The sequence below is a fragment of the Polyodon spathula genome, chromosome 3 (genome assembly GCF_017654505.1).
Source record: "Polyodon spathula isolate WHYD16114869_AA chromosome 3, ASM1765450v1, whole genome shotgun sequence".
In the NCBI taxonomy this organism is placed as follows: domain Eukaryota; kingdom Metazoa; phylum Chordata; class Actinopteri; order Acipenseriformes; family Polyodontidae; genus Polyodon; species Polyodon spathula.
The window spans coordinates 60687358-60710431 of NC_054536.1; the positions used below are offsets into that span (position 1 = coordinate 60687358).

The window sequence follows — 23074 nt, forward strand, 5'->3', positions numbered from 1 at the left end:
AAGGAGAACCAGAGGTGACTTAATAGAGGTATTTCAAATTGTCAAGGGGTGTAACAAGGCAGGAGCTCTGCACATAAGGAGTTGGTTTTGTGTATACTTTGTAAACAGTACTGTGTAAATGTGTGTAATTGTTGTAATTGAATAATGCAGTACCTGACCCTCCTGGGAGAGCCTGCCTGCTGTGTGTGATTGCCAGCTGTGGATAATCAGCAAGTAGGTGTGTTCCAACACGGCGTCAGGTATAAAGAGGTCCTGTTTGTTCACCCTGGGGCTGCTGCAAAGCCAAGGACAACAGTCTGAAGATCATCCACACTACCGGAGCATAGAGACCGAAATATGTTGCTGAAATCCTCCAATCGCCGTGATGATGAACGGGGATTGGAGCCAAAAGAAGCTGCCAAAACCACCAATGGCCAGAGTCGGAGTTTGTGATGATACATAAAGACGACTTTGGGGGTGGTAGATCCCCATGAAGTGGTGAGCAAGCAGGTGAGCAAGCAGAACCTGCATGCATTAAGGAGTAGTGCACATCGTTTTTATGGCAGCTTTTATTTTATTTTATTTTTTTTTTTGGGGGGGGGGGGGGGGGGTTTGTTTGTTTTTTTTGTTTTTGTTTTTTAGGACGCTGGTCGTACATACTCAGTGAGCTAACATGGTTGGTAGTGTCATGTGAGCTGTTCTCACTGCGTGTGTATGTCTGCATGTCAACTTCAACCTCTGTCTTGATCTCCTGCCTGTCACTCAGCAGCGAATGCACACACCCACAAGCAGGATCCCTGTTACAAGGGGTTTAACAAAGGACCTGCTGAGAAGTATTTTTCACAGGTCAGAGAACAGAACCCGTGGCCATGGATGGAAGCTGAAGAGCATATTCAGAACCGAGGGGAGAAGGAGCTTTTTCACGGAAAGGGTGGTGAACCACTGGAATAGAATAGACTGGATGCTGTCATGAACAATACTATATAACTCTCTCTGTGACCATAATAAGACTGTTGGCTAGCCACCTGGAGGAAGGGCAGTCCGTTTAGCCACGGATTCCCAGAGGTTTCATTTCCCCTACTAACTGGTTCAGGTTTTTTTTTTTTTTCCCCTCTCCTGAGTGCTAACAGATCAAGCTTGCACATAAGCAAGCGAGCATAGTTGGGCTGAATGGCCTTTCTTGTTCTAGAATTTCTTATGTTCTTATATTATCTGAATAGCAAGTATATAATGTGTTGTGAATAGATGTTTACCTAATATGTATTCAACATGAATTTAGTATGGAATTGTATGTGTTCATATTTAATTACATTTCATTAAGCAATATGTATCATAGTGTCACTTTGTATTAATGTTTTCTCTATTTCGATGTACACTTTTAAAATCAGAATTACTGCTGTTGCTTCTGAATTGGTTTCCGTTCGTTTGACCAAAAGGAACAAAGGGTTGTTGTGCTTCTATGCCTAAAATACATTAAGCAAACCATTTATTTAAAGTAGCATGAAAAATCTAAAGCACAACACTCTTGAATCATTATGCACATTGTTCTGCTTTTTGTATTATTTTATTAAGCATTTTTCTAAATATAATACTGTCAATTATGTGTGTGTTGTTTTGGTTTTGTAAAAATTTCACATTCTTTTTAAACCTGAAGCAACTTAACTGTGTGTGTGTGTTTGTGTGTATGGATGGATGGATGGAAATTATTCATTTATACTGAATCACACAATTCTACTTTTATAATTATTTGAATTCCACAGTTTGATTAATGAAAGATGATTCTTAGCAGATGATAGATGATTACATTTGTTTACATTCGTTGGTTATTCAAGACACAGAAAGACCACAATTATTGCAACCCATTCTTCTAGTGTAATAATGGTAGTCACCTAAATTGCAGTTACCTTCAACTGGGAACACCCTTTCAGAACAGGTCCATCGGTCCATTTCAACCTGAGCAATTCAAATGAGTGTACTTTCCTTTAAGCTTTTACAGAGTTGCATTTAATTTTGCTCTGAACATGCAATCTTAATCCTGCAGAATCCATACTCTAAAACATCTGGTTTTGGTTTACATCTGTTTCAGATTATCTGATACAGCACTGTTCACATAGCATAACCTATACAACGGAGACCATTTTCTCTGTTCTAACCATGGATACCTTTATGTCCCTGCCGTAGAAAACTTACATACACCCTAATACCAGACTCACATTGGACTCCTTCCAAATGCATATGTCTAAACAGAATAGAATATTACATGTTTATTTTAAACCTTACACCTATTTTAGGATGAAAACACCTAAATATAATATAACTATAAAATGTAAAAGTATTCTATTCTGTCTCTACCCATACACAATGTTATTAGTTGTAACCTTGAAATATTACTATAAAGTACCTATAGTATTAGTAATAGTACTTTCCAGAAAACCTCATTATACTGCAGTCAACTTATAACAACAATTATCCTTATGTTTGTGGTTTGCCCATGACAAGCTCACCTAGAAATACAGACAGAAATCACCAATAGTAAATGCCATCAGCATTAGACCTATACTACTGTTTTTTAAAAAAAAGCTGACAGGTGTATGACAGTCCCCTTTTCTATCTTATGGATGGCTGAATGCTTTTCTATAGTATGTGTCACACAGTACAGAATATTATTAATGGCCCATCTCAGGTGGGTCAACATAGCCTTCGTATTCACCTGCAGCATGTCATTACCATGTAATTACATGATATAAACATATGTAAAACTCCCTTACAGTTTCAATGCATATATAAATAGGAGGATAGGAAATTGTAGGCAATGAATGAGAGGTCTTTGAAAATAATAGGCACTAGCTTGCTGAGGTAAGTGTTTTTAACTTGTACATGCAGTTTTGGAGTTTCACCTTAAGCAATACAATTAAAAATGTTTGTTAAATGACTAATTAAGAAGAAAAGAAGAAGAATTTGTATTTATTTATTTATTTATTTATTGTGAATGATAAAGGTGTGCTGGACATGCCTGTCAGTAAAGGATCTCTTTGTTCCATAGCATTGTGGCAACAAATAAGTCTTACGCCGTTTATTTCACTAGCACCAGCCCTCAGAACCTTTGTTTAATGTTACTCAATGCTGATAGCAACAAGGTAAGTTACAAGTTAATGCAACCTGTTACCTCGTCACTATGCCAGGTGCCTCTGAATCTGTCCACTGTGCATCACCATGTTTGTTACTGTGATAGAGATTTCTGATTTGTATATCATTGTATGTTTGCGATCTGTGTCTCCTGTAGTTTTGTTTTTCAAAAAAAAACATTTGACACCTGTAAAGCTCATATTTTCATGGATTTGGTACTTTTGAGAAATATTACACAACTGGTAATGAATAATTCGATAGTGCTTAAAAGTGGGACTTATTTTATGAAGAATTTTTCGAGTTGTCCCTAAAATATGACCAAGTGAATGGTACAGTACACTGTTTATGAATCCAGAATGGCAAGGGAACCCCCTTCTGGCTCTTCATAAAAAAAATAAAAATAAAATAAGAGTGTGACAACACAGTGCATGGGAAGAGATGAGAGAGAGAGAGAACATGCTGTTCTGGCTTGCTAATATGACCTTATCCTTAACACATTCAGGAATGCACGACTTAGGGAATGAATGGGGAAAGCACAAATTATCTGAAGTAGACAAAATTAAAAGATTTAAATGTACATCAGTGATGCACAAATCAGGCCATGAAGGGCTGGTGTCCCTCCTGTTTTTGTTCTAACCATATGCTAAATTAGGTAATTGGATCAATTAAGCTTCTAATAAAGTACTTTAGGATGCAGTTGGAATAAAAACCTGCAGTGACACCAGCCCTCCAGGACCGAGTTGTGCACCACTGATGTACATGAAGACAAAAATGTAATTGAATTAATTTGTATTAATTGGGCATCTGTCTGTTACTGGAAAACTTAGCCATGCCATTTGGGTTCAATCTGTAGCGATTTCCAAGCCCATACCTTCAACCATTGACCCACAGTCGAGCCAGATATGAAGTTTATCAAAATTACACCAACTTTAAGTAGGGAGTAGGGAACTAACATATCAATGGGGATATATAAGTCTATAGATAATATATATATAGATAGTATATATATATATATATATATATATATATATGATTATAATCGCGCAGAAAGTTTTAGGCAGGTGTGAAAAAATGCTGTAAAGTAAGAATGCTTTCAAAAATAGACATGCTTAATAGTTTATATTTATCAATTAACTAAATTGAGATCAGGCAAAGTGAGTGAACAGAAGAAAAATCTACATCAAATCAATATTTGGTGTGACCACCCTTTGCCTTCAAAACAGCATCAATTATTCTAGGTACACTTGCAAACAGTTTTTGAAAGAACTCAGCAGGTAGGTTGGCCCAAACATCTTGGAGAACTAACCACAGTTCTTCTGTGGATTTAGGCAGCCTCAGTTGCTTCTCTCTCTTCATGTAATCCCAGACAGACTCAATGATGTTGAGATCAGGGCTCTGTGGGGGCCATACCATCACTTCCAGGACTCCTTGTTCTTCTTTAAGCTGAAGATAGTTCTTAATGACTTTTGCTGTATGTTTGGGGTCGTTCTCATGCTGCAGAATAAATTTGGGGCCAATCAGATGCCTCCCTGATGGTATTGCATGATGGATAAGTATCTGCCTGTACTTCTCAGCACTAAAGAGACCATTAATTCTGACCAAATCCCCAACTCCATTTGCAGAAATGCAGCCCCAAACTTGCAAGGAACCTCCACCATGCTTCACTGTTGCCTGCAGACACTCATTCGTATACCGCTCTCCAGCCCTTCGGTGAACAAACTGCCTTCTGATACAGCCAAATATTTCAAATTTTGACTCATCAGTCCAGAGCACCTGCTGCCATTTCTCTGCACCCCAGTTCCTGTGTTTTCGTGCATAGTTGAGTCGCTTGGCCTTGTTTCCACGCCGGAGGTATCACTTTTTGGCCGCAAGTCTTCCATGAAGGCCACTTCTGACCAGACTTCTCCGGACAGTAGATGGGTGTGCCAGGGTCCCACTGTTTTCTGCCAATTCTGAGCTGATGGCATTGCTGGACATCTTCCGATTGCGAAGGGTACGCTTCCCTGCTGGACATCTTCCGATTGCAAAGGGAAGTAAGCATGATGTGTCTTTCATCTGCTGCAGTAAGTTTCCTTGGCCGACCACTGCGTCTACCGTCCTCAACGTTGCCCGTTTTTTTGTGCTTCTTCAAAAGAGTTTGGACAGCACATCTGGAAACCCCTGTCTGCCTTGAAATTTCTGCCTGGGAGAGACCTTGCTGATGCAGTATAACTACCTTGTGTCTTGTTGCTGTGCTCAGTCTTGCCACGGTGTATGACTTTTGACAGTAAACTGTTTTCAGCTACCTCACCTTCTTAGCTGAGTTTGGCTGTTCCTCACCCAGTTTTATTCCTCCTACACAGCTGTTTCTGTTTCAGTTAATGATTGTGTTTCAACCTACATATTGAATTGATGATCATTAGCACCTGTCTGGTATAATTGTTTAATCATACACTTGAATATATGCCTACAAAATCCCTGACTTTGTGCAAGTGTACCTAGAAGAACTGATGCTGTTTTGAAGGCAAAGGGTGGTCACACCAAATATGGATTTGATGTAGATTTTTCTTCTGTTCACTCACTTTGCATTTTGTTAATTGATAAACATAAACTATTAACATGTCTATTTTTGAAAGCATTCTTACTTTACAGCATTTTTCACACCTGCCTAAAACTTTTGCACAGTACTGTATATATATATATATATAGATATATATATATATATATATATATATAATATATATATACTATAAATATGACACAACTGTTAAACCATCTGATACTTGTCACAGAGCAGGTAGCTGTGCAGAAAGGACAGACCTTTACCCAAAGCCATCCATAATGGCTGTGGATGCTAATGTAAGTTATACTGTATATCCCTATGATTTGTGATGTATAATTTATCTAGATGATGATCTTTTACAACCTTCATTTAAACCTAAAATTGAATACTGATTATAAAACAGGTAATAAGGTTTTTTTTTTTTTTTTATGCTGTAATCTAGTGAGTTTCTGGATTTTGGAATAATTTTTTGAATAATAAGTATCATAAGCATAAAACAATGACATGACAAGGTACTTTTAGTGTGGTACAGATTACGATCAGTACTCCAAACAGATCACTAATCATAACAAGGGTTGGTTTGTAAGACACACTAAAGGGTTTAACTGTTTTACCCATTTATTTTAAGACTGAAGATAACAATGCTATTATCATGCTATTTCCTTATTTATATGGGGAATTGTGTGTCTGTAGGTGTTACTACACTCACCCTTACAGCAAAACTACACACCTAGAAAACCAGTATATTTCAGAACTAAATGGAACAACCACTGTCCCCTTCAGTGGCTGCTGGGCTAATTACACAGACCTATTCCTTAGTGTCAGTGGTAAGTACACTATGGTTGTTTTCAAACACCCACTGATTTCATGACTGTAACCATCAGCCACCACATCAAGTGTGTATCCAATGTTATGTTATGATGCCCCCCCTTCACAAATTATTGAAAGATAATTTTTCTATTTTTATTAAATATATACATTTGTATATTAATGAAACTGGTGTTAAAGAACCGACAACATCTTCCTGAAGATCAAACTGTATTCTTACTGGATCATCAAAACATATTTAAAAATATACTGATATATATATTTAAATAGCTTTGTCTTCTAACTTTTGGTACTATTTTATTAGCTGCAACAGTGCCAGGGAGGGATTACAAAACAAGCATTGGTACATGCGCTGTAAAACTAGCTTTGAGTTTAACCTGCATACATTTACTTCTGTGTATTGCAAAGATTTCAGACAGGTATCTAGGATCGAGAACTTTTCCAGCAGTGTTAAAATATTTAATCAAAATCATTCTTTATTACATCAGTCTGGCGCGGCAGTGGGTTCCATATGTAGAGATTATCGGACACAAGAAAATCAACACTAAACCGCGAATTTAAATTAAACTTTTCGCTTTTTTACAAAAGTATTATTATTCTTTTTAATATAACGGTGTTGATCAAATAGAGCAGCGAGCTCAATTGCTTGGTACCATATTCTCCACCAAGTATGCCATCAGGGGAATAACATTTAAATAACCAGAGTGCACCCTAAACCCAACCTACTCGAACTAATCCTGCACCCGTTCTGCAATTGAAACAGCCATTTGAGCAATTTTTGACCAGATGTGCCATTGATTAACTTCGAATGAGGTTCTTTCCTGAAGTCGTCTTGCATGTATGCCTTTTATTTAATTACTTAATTAAGACATTAAACTGTTTTGTACCGAACATATATAACGTAATTGTACACACCCGTTTAACTGATAAATGTATATTTTTATTAATATAGCATGTGGCCTGCATGTGTGGAGTACCCAATTTCAGGCACAGAAATAGTGCTCAAAAGAGGGTCCTACGCTTGATCGCGCTTCCACTTCCTGAAATCGTAAGGATGGCAGTTGCTAGTCAGAGAATTTTGGTTTTCCAGTGAAAACAAATTGGAAATAAAACAAGTTAGCAGAATTATAAATACATGGGTGCAGATTTCTCACGTTACAGACATGAAACTGCCTAGACAGTGTTTAATTTTTGGAGCGGACAAAGAGTGGAAATCAGTTGGCTTTGCTGGCAGCTTGTGAATTGAATTCAGAGAGCCACGTCTGGTGGGTAAATAAATATATTTAGGACAGTGCACTACACAAGTGCGATATTAATGGTAAGTATCCCCATGTGACACTGAAACTGGCCCTTGATTAATTTCGGTGTTAATTGTCGTATAGATATGTTATACAATGCAAATTAAATATATATATAAAATATTGCATGCGAGAATATTTATATTTTGTGCTTCACGATGTTACTGCAATGTGTGCTAGGAAACGTTTCTAAATTTAATTGTTCAATAACTAAATTATGGACGTTTTTAATGCAATATGCTAAGTGATTAGGAAAGTTTCTGCTAATTACATAAATTAACCTGAAGCTTATTTGCACGTTTAATTGTAGTGCTTTTGTCTTTGGAGCCATCATTATAATTAATTAGTTAAGATTTTTTTGTTTTTTTGCAGATTTGTGTAAGTGTGTTTATGGTAAATACAGCTATCTAATAATATTTAAAGATAATGTTTCTGTTCACGTGTACAGCATTAAAGTTGTCATAATAAATCCCTTCCAAAACAGAAAATAACATTATACCACTACGCACTGCCATTGCATTTTGTGTGACATTTAGTTGTCTTTGAACAAACTATCTTATTGTTTGACTTTGGTTCTGACACATTTCTACTCGAAAGTGAAAAATACTGAGTACACTAGCAGTGTGAATGCAGTTACAATGCAGTTACAAAATTACTGTTCTGGGCAAATGCGGTGTGTATTTAATAGTTCAGTTTTTTTGATAATCCCACAGAAAATGTGGTAAGAGAGTCAGTGTAATTCAAAATGTAAGTACACAAATAAACCCCCTAGGTATGGACAGTTGGTAAGGGTGAGATCGTGTGCAACACACAAACATTTAATGTATTGTTTAGTTTTTAAGCTGAATTTATAGAACAGTACTCGCACACGTTTGGTCACCATCACAACTGTTACATGAAACTAGGGTTATCGTATTCTGCTAGTACTAGTACAGCACCTAATTTGTATTGGATGAGGGTGTTACCATTGTTACTGCACTCCAATTTCAAACGTACTATGCAGGCTTTTTTTTTTTTTTAAACACTTTGCAGAGCAATGTTATTGCTCAGTCATAAATATTGATTATAAGGAGAGGCAGATTTTTAGCGACCCCCCCCCCCCAATAAACAATAAATAAATAAATAAAATAAAATAATTCTCAAGCCCTGGACCAAGGAATACAATGCATTTTTTTGCCAGTAATTATTTTTATGTGCCTGGTGGCTTACTGGATAAGCAGTGTTTTTATGCTTTAGGTAATGGATTATCTTATACTGGGCAGAATCTCCAACGAACATGATACTGTATGCTGAAGGAAATAAACTTTTCAAAACAAAATGTGATTTTTTTAGGTGTGCTCTGTTGTTGGTGAGGCAGGAAAACTTTAGCTTTGTTGTGGTATTCAAAAAGAAAAACAAGTAGCTATTGTTTGCATCAGTGCCTTAGCCAAATCCTATTAGTTCTTCACTATTGCCTGGTCCATTTCTGTCTGCTGCACTTTCTAAAATCTTTAGTTCCCCATCTTCGGGGCATCCGTGAAAAAAAGATTCTGAATCGCTTACTACATTTTTCAGTATCACAAAAGACCCATAAAGGTTTTATGGATGAGCAAATATCTTTTTAACATTTATATTTTTGTCTTTACCACAGGTGTATGATCCGCTATGGCTGTCACCCAATTCCGTTTATTCAAAATTTGCACTTGCCTTGCAACAGTGCTCTCTTTCTTTAAAAGATTGATATGCAGGTAAATGTGTGTAGTTGGATTTATCTAACTTTTTTCCATCCTTTTTGTTAGTGTGCGCTTTAGAGTTTTTTTTTTGTTTTTTGTTTTGTTTTTTTTTCCTTTAAATTTGTGTTGCATGTGTGAATATAGTCCTCTCTGATTTACCTTCAGGTCTGGAAGACTAAGAAAGCTAAGTGGAGATCAGATAACCCTTCCAACTACGGTGGATTATTCTGCTCCCAAACAGGTGACATTTTACTAAGCTTAAAAAAAAATAAAAAATACAAATAATTTAATAATTTTATAGTGAACATTTTCTGGTATTATGTATTTGCAGCCAGAGGTGGAAGAATGGAGTTCTTGGGATGAAGAAGCTCCCACAAGTATTAAGATTGAAGGAGGCAATGGTAGTGTAGTCTCTCAGCAAAATGGTGCCGAATCAGATGAGCCTGATTATTTCAAAGACATGACACCAACAATCAGGAAAACACAAAAAGTAAGTTTGTTGAAATGTTAGTAGTGGTTGTTTGAGTACTGTGAAATGCTAACCAGTGATACACAAGCCATTTTTGTCAATTTGACCTGGCAATCAAAAAATGGCATCTTAATTAATTTTGCTAAACATGCCACACCACACTGGGATTTCAAAGAAATCTGTTTGCTGTAAACATTTTCAGCAGTTGTTGTAATCACATTTATTAGTCGTAGTTAGTTATTAATCTTCAGAATATGAACACGTCACAGCTATACTGCTTCACTGTTAAAACAATAGCTGTCCATCTCTATGAATTTCCTTATTCCCACCCTCCCGAGCCATTGACTTGTCAACATTCAGACTGAACCTGCTCCTGGGAACCCATAACAAACGGCTTTTGGTCAGAAAGCTGAGTAAACTTATGAAGTCTTGCATTCATTGTAACTGCACTGCAATGAGTTATTAATAAGGACAGTCAGACAACAAACAAAATTGTTTTCCTCAAACTCAGTCTCAAAAATGGGGGATCAACTTTTATGCCAGTGTGACCTATAAAACGATTTTTATGGTAGATGTAAAAAAGAAAAAAAAAATAACCTGGGCTGAAAGTGATTGCAACACAGAAATGGACCTGAAATATATCATGTGTTGATGCAAGAACTCCGTTTTGGAGGATCCTGATGATTTTCAAGAATTGTGTCCCTGTTGGCTTTGTTGGAAAACAAAAGACTAACAACACTACCCAGTTGTAAAAGTGCAGTAAAAGACATTTCATGATTGGAGAGTGATGGAGATACATACTGTAAGTGAACTTCTTACTGTATCGTGGATTGGTCAAATCATTTAAAAATGTGATTACATTTGCTACATTTTAACTTTTTACCGCATTTAAAAACAAGTTTGCTTGATGTGATGAGTGTGTGTGTGTGTGTGTATGTATGTGTAATATATATATATATATATATATATATATATATATATATATATATATATATATATATATATAATATTAGTGCCTTGCAAAAGTATTCAGGCCCCTGACCAATTCTCTCATATTACTGAATTACAAATGTTACATTGAAACTTCGTTCTGTTTTGATATTTTATTTTTAAACAATGAAACTCAGAATCAGTTATTGTAAGGTGACATTGGTTTTATTTTGGGAAATATTTTTAAGAAAAATAAAAAACTGAAATATCTTGCTTGCAAAAGTATTCAACCCCCACACATTAATATTTGGTAGAGCCACCTTTCGCTGCAATAACAGCTTTACGTCTTTTGGGGTAAGTATGTACCAGCTTTGCACACAGTGTCTGAGTGATTCTGGCCCATTCTTCTTGGCAGATTTGCTCCAGGTTGTTCAGGTTGGTTGGACAACGCTTGTGGACCGCAATTTTGAAATAGTGCCACAGTGAACGAAGTTTCAATGTACCATTTGTAATTCAGTAATATGAGAGAATTGGTCAGGGGTGTGTGTGTATGTGTGTGTATGTGTATATATATATATATATATATATATATATATATATATATCTATATATATATATTTTTGTTTTTTTTTTCCCCTTCCAGATTGTCCTCAAGAAGAGGGAACCATTAAATTTCACTTTACCAGATGGCAATACAGGGTTCTCTAGCAGACTCGCTGTTACACAGGATATTCCTTTTAATGCACCATCTGTAAGTGTCAGAATTCATTTACAAAAACTAGTATGTTGAAAGATGCTTTTTTTTTTTTTTTTTTTTTTTTTTTTTTTTTAACTCAAAACTCCAGATCACTCTGTACAGTAGTGTAAGCGAACGCCCCTTGTGGGCAAGCAAAGTTATATGACATGACTTTCTCGATAGCATTCCTGAACATTGTATCTCGCCAAATTATTCAGCTGTCAGATAATATACATATAGTGGCAAAAATAAATCTAAACCACTAAATAAATAAATCAAGGTTTAATTAAATTTTTTATGTTAATGGAAGACTGCTTTCTGAGTGTGGGATGATGCTAATTGGATTATTGGTTTGTGTTTTTTTGCTCTGTAGGCAGAGCTGGGGGATTTAGTTAATTGGAAAGAAAATTTAAATGCCTGGGAAGATGAATCTAACGCTACTTGGGAAGCTGAAGATGTATTAAGGTATTTTATATTTTCCTTTCATGATTTTGTTCTGGAAGTTCATCCATAACTTTAAACCAGGGCTGCAGAATAATTTGCTAATGCTCAATTGTAAATACTGTTTTTAATGTACAATTCCAACAATGTTAATCTGCTAGTTTTATCTGATGCATAATGGCGATTGACTCCTGTACCTCTCCTCCATTTCTAATGTTTAAATAGTTAGTCACATTTTGTTTATCATATTTAGTTTTCTCCCTGGTATTGTTTTTTTATACAATGGGATAAATGCTTTTGGCATTGGAGTAATGTGCCTATGTTAAAACAAAATAAACTGTAGTAATAGTGTAGTAAGTCCTAATGAGGCACAGTCAGTGATTTTTTTAAAATAAGTTTGTTGTATGATCATTATAGGTGTAAAAATCTATAAACTGCAGTATTTGTTAGTTATTTTTTTGCACACCTAATCAATTCTCTTATCAGATTTAAGTGATATAAAAATGTTAAGCCCATCATATGCATTTTGTTAATTATATATGTATACATATTTGGTTGGGTTAAATAGCCAAGATAGTTCCTTTATGAAGTTACAGTAACGTTATTTGCTCATTTAGGGCTTATTTGCTTAGAAAATACTAACCAAGGCAAGCCCTTCAAATTTCCGTAACATTTAGTATGTGCCCAAAGATTTGACGTTCTGCTACCCAGCTTTGAACACTCCTTAATTACTTGGCACCAACTATGTTAATTCAGCAAAGTAACCAAAAGAGGAGTCTACTCTTTGGTAAGCGGCAAACAGATCTAGGGAACCACTAATGTGGGGTGTTTGGAGGCAGCTGTCCACCTATCTGTGTGTCAGACATGACGATTTACTTTTGTGCGTTTTTTTGTGTGCTCTAATAAATGGCCTTAGGTGGGGGATGTTTGTCACTGACATACTTGCTTGATTTTTTTTTTACAAGTTTTCAGTCCAGGTACAATGATAGATTCTGACAATATATTGCAACTTATAAGATGTAATGACATAAAATGGTCAACAGATGGCATTTAAGTGTTAATAAAATGCAAGCAGGTATGTGGGTATGGTAGTGACATGTTTATTCATCAGTAGTGCTGTTCTGATCTGTGTCCTCAGCTCTCTTAATGTTTTCTACTTGATTAGAAAACAATTAAGCGGAGTAGGAAGAAGTTTTTGCTTAAACAAGACCTGGTAAAAATGTAAGTGCATTTAGAAATGAAAAATTATATTTATACAGTACTGTGCAGAAGTTTTAGGCAGGTATGAAAAAATGCTGTAAAGAAAGAATGCTTTTCAAAAATAGACATGTTAATAGTTTATATTTATCAATTAACAAAATGCAAAGTGAGTAAACAGAAGAAAAATCTACATCAAATCCATATTTGTTGTGACCACCCTTTGCCTTCAAAACAGCATCAATTCGTCTATTTTAAATCATTCTTACTTTACAGCATTTTTTCACACCTGCCTAAAACTTTTGCACAGTACTGTGTGTGTATATATATATATATATATATATATATATATATATATATATATATATATATATATATATATATATATATTTTCTAGTTAACATCATTAAGTACTTAAGACTAGTAATTAGAAAATATTTTTTTTCTGTTTTGATAGGTATATTATGACTAGCTGAGATGGGGGTACCCGGTAGACTCAGTTTTTTGGAAAGGGGTACGGGGCCTAAAAAGTTTGAAAACCACTGCTCTAAACAAAGGAAGTCACGTTAGGAAGTATTTTGAGGAACCGAATGAGAGAACCGTGGTATGTAAATAATTATGCCAAACAATATTACAGTACCACAAAAACACCAGTTCAGTGCTTCGCAGTTTGAAATGAAATATTCAGAATTATTGTGAATGGGGTTGCTGATGGCAATAAAAAGCAAACATCCATAACATTTGCTATAGATCTGGGCATGATCACGTTATCCCCGTATGAGGACATTGCGTGTGAATCGTTAATGCAGAAGTTTTTAAATCGATGTAAGATTATCCCAATACTGTGCCGACCCGTAAAACAATAATGCAGAGGCTGGAAAAGCTTAAAGAGAATTGTTCTGCAGCTGTTCATACAAAACTTTTAAAGGGAGAAAAAGTTGAAATTACGACTCGTGGACCTCATTCCCTAATCTTCTCATAGGTGGAAGGCTTTTTTCACTTGAAATTGTTCTGTAAGCTTTTCTATTTGTATGTTGGAACTGCCGCACTAAAATAAAGGACCACTGAGACACAGTTCAAACAGGTAGGCCAGGCATCTCTTTTTACAATTTAATGTATAGTTGTGTGGCCACATGAATTTGAATACTTCACGTTATTTAGTAACACGTGACCATATACAATTAACTGCACAAGAGAAACCTATTAATTTCTTAATATATTACTTGATTGTGTTAATTTGGCATTTAAAACAGGACTTGTGGCAATGTTTTGGAGGCTTACAGTATGTACACTTATACAATATGTAGAGAAGAGTGGCGTTTGATTAGAGTACTCAAATTGTAATGCTCGAGTACTCGTCGAGCAACAATAGATCTCAATCCCACCGCTACTATGACTGCAAACTTGTAAATCTCTGAGGCAGACTTTTTAATATCAGTCACAGTGCGCTTTAAAATTCCAAAATATTGTGCTATTTTTTCCCTGGTCCTTTTTTTTATTTTGGCTTAGCATGCAACAATAATTATTCAATTGGACGTATGCTATTAGTGTGTACGCTGTGAGACAGTGTGTTTAACTTTTAATTTTAATTTTTTTTAAACACTTTTCAAACACGTTACTGCGTTTTATAATTCTAAATGTGTTTAGGATTTAAACACCTTGTGGTGGTTATTTTGTAAATTCTAGGACGTTATTATGATTTGTAACACTTTTTAAACATTTGTACGCGTTTGTAACATGGCTGGTGTTTAAAATCTAAACATTAAACTTGGCAAAGTCTGGAACAATTGAGTTCCAAATGAGTAAACACCAGTGTTACACAATTACGTATATTAAAAAAAAAAAAAAAAAAAAAAAAAAAACTGTTGTTTAGGAATAGAGCACTTCTATTTTACTACACACACATGCCATTTTGATATTAAGTGTCACAAGTTCTTTGGTTTTACTGTAGGCTATATTGTGGTCATTTTGAGGACTTGTCTTATTTGAAAGAACTGAAAGAGTTCCTTTGCTATATTGTATTGTGACTGACTGTTCTGTGACACAGATTAGTGTGTCATTTTGAGATGTGACCTGCTGTGTTGATAGCAAACTGTATCTAAAATTACATTTTTTTAATTTTCCATTTTTCTCATTGTTTTGTCCGATTAATTGTTTTATTTCATTTTATTACAGATACACATTAATAGAATAATCAAATAGATGTATATAAATAAAAACAGTAAACCTCATGTTTTAACAATATACATTTTTTTTTTTTTAATTAAACATTGTCTGCTTTATATAAACGACCTAGCACAGAAAGAAAATGTACCATAATTTCTCATTGGTGGCAGTAATGGTTCTTTTTAATTAACTGCCTATTAACAGTAAATACTAGGGATGTGCATTTTAGTACATTTTTATGAACATTTAAATGCTATGGAGGGGTCAGTGTTTAAACCATATTTACATACATACATGCTCTATATTACATTGTGTACAGACAACCCTGGTTAGTATTTTCTAAGCAAAGAGACCCTAAATAAGCAAATAACGTTTAACATTGCATTGCCCCCGGCGGGGGCCCGCAGTGATTTTTTTAAAAAAAAAAAAAAAAAAAAAAAAAAAATGTACATACTGTAACTTCTAAAGGAACTATCTTGGCTATTTAACTTAGCAAATAAACTTATAAATAACAAAATGTATAGGTTAGGTTTAATATTTCTACAGTATTTCACTTAAATCTGATAAAACTTGTATGTGTCTTCTCTTAAACAACTGTGATGTTCTTAATGGGAATTTACAAAAAATGACATGCTGCTGTGGGGGGGGGGGGGATTTGATTTTACAGTTGTCATAGAAACCACTTGGAGCAGCACTTTAGCCAGGGAAGCTTCTGTCTGTGCGTTCTGAGGATCCAGCTGCAAACCTGTTTTCCTTCCTTGAACAGATCATCACATGCTAGAGCAAATTTTAAAGAAATTGCCTGTGGTTCATGAACCTAGACGCAGTCATTTAAAATGGTTTGTTTAACCCTTTCACACCGCAGGCAGGTGTAGCACTAAACCACAGGTCTGTGGTGTGTCCATACAATATTTGTAATGTAGTGATTTTAGTGAAAGGTACAGTTGAGGATGTATCTTTCTTTATGCAGTGCATCCAACTAGGGATGTGAATTTTGTACATTTTCATGAACGTTTAAATGCTATGCAGTGTCAATGTTTAAACTATATCTACATACACACACACTCTTTATATTCCATTCTGATGTACACTGAGAGCACTGGTTAGTATTTTCTGAGCAGAGGAACCCGAAATAAGCTAATCATGTTTTAACATTGCAAAGACTTAACTACAAAATAGACTTGTAGTCGAGTCCTCAAACCTAGAGTCTGAGCCACTATCTTTCAAGTTGACATTGAGTCAAACAAACTCAAATGAATTTTCATTAAACTAGTGGTGGTAGTGGAGGAACAGTTTTTATCTAACTGATGTTTTCTGATATCCCTCAGGAAAAATGTACAAATAATATTTGAGTTTTTCAGCTTTCAAAATAAGGGAGCTTTTGTAAACTGAAATCTTTCTGACCTGAATTGAGGTGAATATCTACATAAGACAAATGCATAGAATTATTCCACTTTTATTATTTGGTAGAATGATAGGTAGTGAGATGCTTTTTATCCTTGTTTTTTTAAAAAGGAAAGCTATCAAACAGAAAAACAACCATGATATGCTTCACAATCAAAACGAACTGTACAAGGTAACACCGCTCAGAAGTGAACATTTCATTTGTAGTTTAGAACAATAATACAGTACCGGTGTAGTGTTAGAAAGTGATGCATCGTCGGAGTACAGTAGCCATACCAAAACTTGACCTGTGTAATGTCAAAGTGGTATGTCAGATTTTACAGGTGCAATAAATTGCGATCTGATAGGTGTTTTCCTATTGTTAAGAGGTACAGTTTAACCATTTAGTTCTACATTATTTTTTTTGCAAACTTAAACTGAAAACAGTCTCCTTAAAAGAAAAAAACAATTCACGAGAAGTCCACCGCAAGGTTGCAGAAGTAAAAAATGTACAAGACCCAATGTATTGCATATGATAAGAATTTGCATACCATTTTGTTAATGGTGGAAAAAAATGATAAATTCAGTTAAAAGCTCAGCGCGCTGCATATCACTTTTTAATGCATCCTGAAAATAACACTACACTGGTACAAAATGAAGTAATAACTTATCAGCGCCTTTTCACACCTAGGTGTCTCAAGACGCTGTACAAAATTAAATCAAGCACAAATCAACATTACAAAACACAGTGAATAACAACAAATCGGTTAAATTCTATAGGTATAAAACCGATCGTTATAAATACAGTATAATCATAAGCAATTGCTTAAGGCATAAGCAATTAGGAAATAACACTTACTACCCAGGAACAAAACGGCGTTATAGATGTCAAGGATTTTTTTTTTTTTTTTTAACGAATGATTTGCGGAAAAGTGTACTAGTAAATTAAAGCCTATACATAATTTATTTACACTTATGCCTTCTCTAAATTGAAAAAAAAAAAATCCTTTTAAAATACTGTTATACGTATTCACAGGAATGTAAGGGTTAAATAAATGTCAGTCACCATCTGGAGTGTTCGGTTTATTATGGATGTTTGCTTTTTACTGCCATCAGTAGCTCCATCCACAGTAATTTCTGAATATGAATTTCGAATGGTGAAGCATTGAACTTGTTTTGTTTTTTGTGGTACGCCAGTTTTATTTGGGATAGTTTACATACTATGGTTTTCTCATCCAGTTCCTCAAAATCCTTCCAAACATTGCTTTGCCTTGTTCCTTTGTTTCAAGATGACGTTTTATTAAAAAAAAAAAATGTTTATGTTGGCTTTAATAAATTTATTAGTTAGGTATTATAGTTTTATCATTGAGATTGTAGTTGATTTGCTGGAATGGCTAATTTCTTATGATAATAGTTAGTATCAGATTCTTAATTGTCTGTGTGCATTAGTCACAGATCTTTAACTCTTGTGAAATACAGAAACCCAACAACAGTTAAGAAATGTTTGCTGAAAATAATTGACCATTTGAGGTACTGACTTTGTAATGTCATAAGTGCATGCACAGAACATATTCACGCTTAAAGGTAAACATAACCTTTTAAACAGATTTATGGTTTGTGAGACATGGTCCAAAAACTCACGGATGTCTTCATATTTAGTAAATACCTATATTATACATTGATGTTTCCAATAGCATGATACACACCCCATTCTAGTTTTTGACATTTTTTTAATACTTTGTTACAGGCAACAGAAAATGGCTGAGAGAGAGAAAAGAGCTTTGGAACAGCAAAGGAAGAAGATGGAGAAAGAAGCCCAAAGACTAACTAAAAAGGAACAGAAAATTGCTGTAAAGCTTTCATAACATTTAAGGATCCAAAAGACATGGTACATGCTTCCCCAATATGAACAGTTGTATTTCTGTAGAAAGAGTTTTATACAGTAGTTGCTGTTAATAACCTGATGTTCCTTGCAACCTGCAGTCCAGCAGCCAACTTTTATTTAAGTAATTTAAAGTTTAGTAGAAATAACTTGGTTTTAAAACATCATATACCTAGAACACAAGAACATTTTCACAACTGCAGCCATTTTCAGGAATTCCTGTAAATTTAGCACTGGATTGCTTGATCTTTTTATAATATTTGAAACATGGCAAACAAGAACTATTTTACCATGATGCAGTATTACATATTCAATTAATTTAACTGATATTCAAATTTGAATCTTAAGAATTAGAAATTTTTTTAAAATAGATTGAGCATGTGCCTTAGTAATACAAAACACTTTCTAAATGTACAAAATGTAGAGGGTTTTAACATAACCTCAGAGGCTGATAATGCCGTTGGCTTATGTAATTCTTAAAACCTCTTGTGACCTATTTTTCTTTTAGTTCTGATGTGCACATCACATCATCAGCTATTGAAATTTAAGCAAAAATATTTGGCTTTTAATTTCTACTTTTGACTGGGCTTTGGTGTTATAGCATGTCATTGCCCATTAGATTATTTTACCTATTTTATGCAAATGTATGAACTCGTCTGCTATGAAATTAGGCTCAAAGAAATGTTAAAAGGTTTAATGCAGTTATTGTACATTATACCAAAAAAGGTCAAATTGTGAAGGTTTTCTTAAAGCGGAAGTGAACTCTTTTATACAAAACAAGCTGTTAAATACACATTTGCTATCCGCTTCTATTTCCTTTCTATAAGGGGGCTGGCAATGTTAATGTGATTTTCTTTGGCTGTAATACTGTTCATTCAGGATTGTGTCCATAAGAAATATTTAATTGGTAACTTTGTACAGTAAAACCCATAACTTGGAAATGTACATTGTTTTTCATAAATTCATTTAATAAACAAACATTAAGGGCCATGTAGAATAACTCTAGCTAATGGATTTACAATGGCTACGCAAATGATTGTGTCTCGCCTAGCAAAAGCACTGCCATTTGGTGTGCAAGGTGTGGCATGCTATCATAGTTCAAATAATGTGGAGATTTCATATCCTGGGCACCTCCTTCTGAGTTGAGTTGATTTGTTCCTTAGGTTGAGATAAGAGGCAGTTGACTTGATCGTGGGAACCAAGGTCATTCTTACTAATATGTCAGTTCCTGGACTGAGGCCATGTTAAAAATCAAAACAAAAAAAATACCAAATAGCTAACATGATTTGATTGGGAAGAACAGGTGCATGCTGATCATAAATGTGTATTGATTTTATTTTTGCATTTGTGTTACACATTCGTTGATTTATCTGTTGTGAAAAAGCAATAAATGATCAATGTTGCTTACTGCAGGTATTGCATATGGAATATATAGCAGGATTATCCATTGAAGTTTGTATAATAAATGATAATTGTTTGTCAGGAGCTGCAGATGACTGGCAGCTTACAACAGAGCACACAAAATACTGACACCAGCTATGGCAGCAACAAACAACAAGACAAGAGGTTGGGATTTTATTGACCATTTTTTCTCACTCAGACCCCTTACTTACTAAATACCCTGGTATCTCTGAATAGATAATCGTCTACTCTTGAAAAACATGCTAAATATTTTAATGAGCAAGACATCTCAGTAGAATGGTAACCCGAAATGTCTTTTAAAGCGGGAAAACGTGTTGGAGTTTGTTGTCTGACTACTTGAATATCTTGTTATCCCTGAATAGAAAAGTGTCGTCGTCTTTAAAAATATGCAAGAGCTTTTAATGAACAGTCTCTCCCGGAAGAGCTGTGGTACCCCAAACATGATCCACATATTACCAATGTGAAATGACTGGGTATGACATTTTTTCTTAATTTTAACCTAAATGACTGCCAAGGACCACACTACATTGAATATTGAATATTATTCCAGTCTTGGTAGTCACCAATGGGTAAAATAGTAAATGAATCCCATTTAGGGTACCATTGAATTTGTGAAACGGATTGCTCATTAAAATCCTTCTCCTATTTTTCAAGAGGAGACAATTATCTAATCGGGGATACCAAGATATTTCGTGAGCAATCAGTCTGTGTAAAGTTATCCGGCAACAAAAACATCATCCCCAGTTGTACTGCTTTCCTTAAAAAAGGAGAACATTTTGGAGTATCGTTCTGTGAGGTTCTTGTGGGTTTTTTTGTTTTGTTTTTTTTTCATTATTTTTTAAAGAGGAGTAGTAAGAAAGGAGTCTGAGTAAGGAAAAGTGGGCATAATTGTTGCCATAATTTGTGCCAGTGCTATAAGTCTACAAGCTGCAATTCAGAGCAAGAAGATTACTGGCATCAGTTACATTTTCATCATGCATATGTATTGATGCTGTTTATGCATGTAAACAGTCTGTGCATGTGCTGGCCACATTTTACCCAGATCAAGCAACCTCCAAGCTTTTTTTTTTTCTTTTTTTCTTCCCCTGTGAACTGTTAACCTTGAATTCAGCTCTACCAATGGCAGGTAATCACACTATTTCATGAAAAGAAGATGAAAAGCTTTCATTCAAAAGGTTGACTTTTTAAGCACAAGCTTCAGTAGTCCATATGATTGTAATGGGGAGTAACAGTAAAGGGATATAGAATTATTTGGATTATTCTTTTAACACATCACTTTCCTTAGTTTTATTTCCTTGACCAAAAATGTAAGACATACATTGTAAATTGTGAAGGCACTATTGAAAACATGGGCTCTCTTGAACCTGTTAACTTTTTTAAAAAAATGTTTTATTGCTGTCCTGTACCAGGTGGAGGAACATGCCATGTATATACAACAGTGTGAATGCTGGCGCTATTAGTGTTTTAAAAAACATTTCAGGCACATTGTGCTTAGTCTTGGGACAACTGCATACAAAAATTTACAGAGGACAGCCACAGCGAAGGGGGGAGGGGGGGAGAAGACAGCAGTTCCCGTTAAAATCAAGTTCCTATCCACACAGAGTTCTTTTTTAGTTCATATCTTTTAAAACTTCACAGCAAACATAGCTAACACGTTTTGACCCATAGGTCTTCCGAGCATTGACAAGAAAGGTAAGTACATAACCTTTAAATAGTCATCATTCATTCCAAGTGAACACAAGGAAACATTAAGCAGATCACTTTTCAATTAGACACACAGGTATGTAATCCATAATGTGCTAGATTGGATATAACATTAAACATAATTAAACTTCATAGCAAGGGACAAAGATTAAACGCCTTGCTGTAAGTGTACATTTAAAATAAGAAAACACATTTCCAATAAATATGAAAACAGTCATCGGTTATCCATGAACACATTTTCTTCAATAGCAGCAACAGTATCTAATCTCTCATATCGGTGAATATAAACCTACTTTTCATATTAAGGGTAAACAAGTTCAGTTCCTTCTTAAATCCAAGTGGTCCTGATGTTTGTAATGCAAGTATCCAATATGCTTCTCTGCAATAGGAGCTTTACTAGACTTCCACCACGAGCGGGTACGTTAACCTTCTCCACACCCACAAACCATAGTGTGTGGCGAAGATCCATATTAAAAAAAATAAATAAAATTGTAGTGCTTGACAATAGAATTGTCTTGATTATTATTTCTAGTAGCTGCTTTATGTTTGGCAATACGTAATTTTAAAGCTCTGACTTAGCATATCAACATATAAATTACACCAATACTGTTGTAATTAATAAAAACCTTTATTGTTTTATTTTCGTACCAGATCTAGGATCAACATCCATATCCACATCACTTGATTAAAAATATACCAAAGCAAAGGGTATGTTTTTACACGTGCAAGAAGGAATTGCAGTACAGAATCGCAATTTGCTTATTTACCTTGATGACGTGCTGGTGCACACAAGCACATTTTCACAGACATTAAATAACTGTTTGAGAAAGTGAAGAAAGCGGCTTTAAAACTGAACCCTGCTAAATGTGAGCTGTTCAAAAAGAAGGTGGCTTATCTTGGACACGTAGTTAGTGAACAGGGTGTTGCTACAGACCTCAACAAAACAGCAGCAGTCAGCAACTAGCCTAACCCAGCAAATGTAACTGAGATACTCCACTTCTTGGTTTTATGCTCCTATTACAGGAATTTTGTTGGGTCCTTTGCAGACATTGCTAAGCCGCTGCATGTTTTGACAAAGAAGGGATAGATGTTCCATTGGAGTGAAGCATGTGAGAGTGCTTTTATTCACTTCAAGGCTTTAGGCTCTGCCCCTTTATTAGCTTACCCTCAATTTACCCTTCCATTCACCCTGGACACAGACAGCAGTGACGTGAGAGTTGGAGCTGTCCTTTCACATGTCCAGGATGGGGTGGAGAGGG

General features: G+C 35.1%; 1 protein-coding gene across 1 annotated transcript; it reads left to right on the plus strand.

The window, feature by feature from the left end:
- Positions 1 to 7500: 7500 nt before the first annotated feature.
- LOC121313272 (receptor-binding cancer antigen expressed on SiSo cells-like) lies at positions 7501 to 20101 on the plus strand. Its single transcript, XM_041245639.1, has 7 exons — positions 7501 to 7793; positions 9404 to 9500; positions 9651 to 9726; positions 9817 to 9975; positions 11528 to 11635; positions 11994 to 12085; positions 18555 to 20101. The coding sequence occupies exons 2-7, from the start codon at positions 9418 to 9420 to the stop codon at positions 18670 to 18672; spliced, it is 636 nt and encodes a 211-aa protein (XP_041101573.1). The 5' UTR covers positions 7501 to 7793; positions 9404 to 9417; the 3' UTR covers positions 18673 to 20101.
- The last annotated feature ends 2973 nt before the right edge of the window (positions 20102 to 23074 follow it).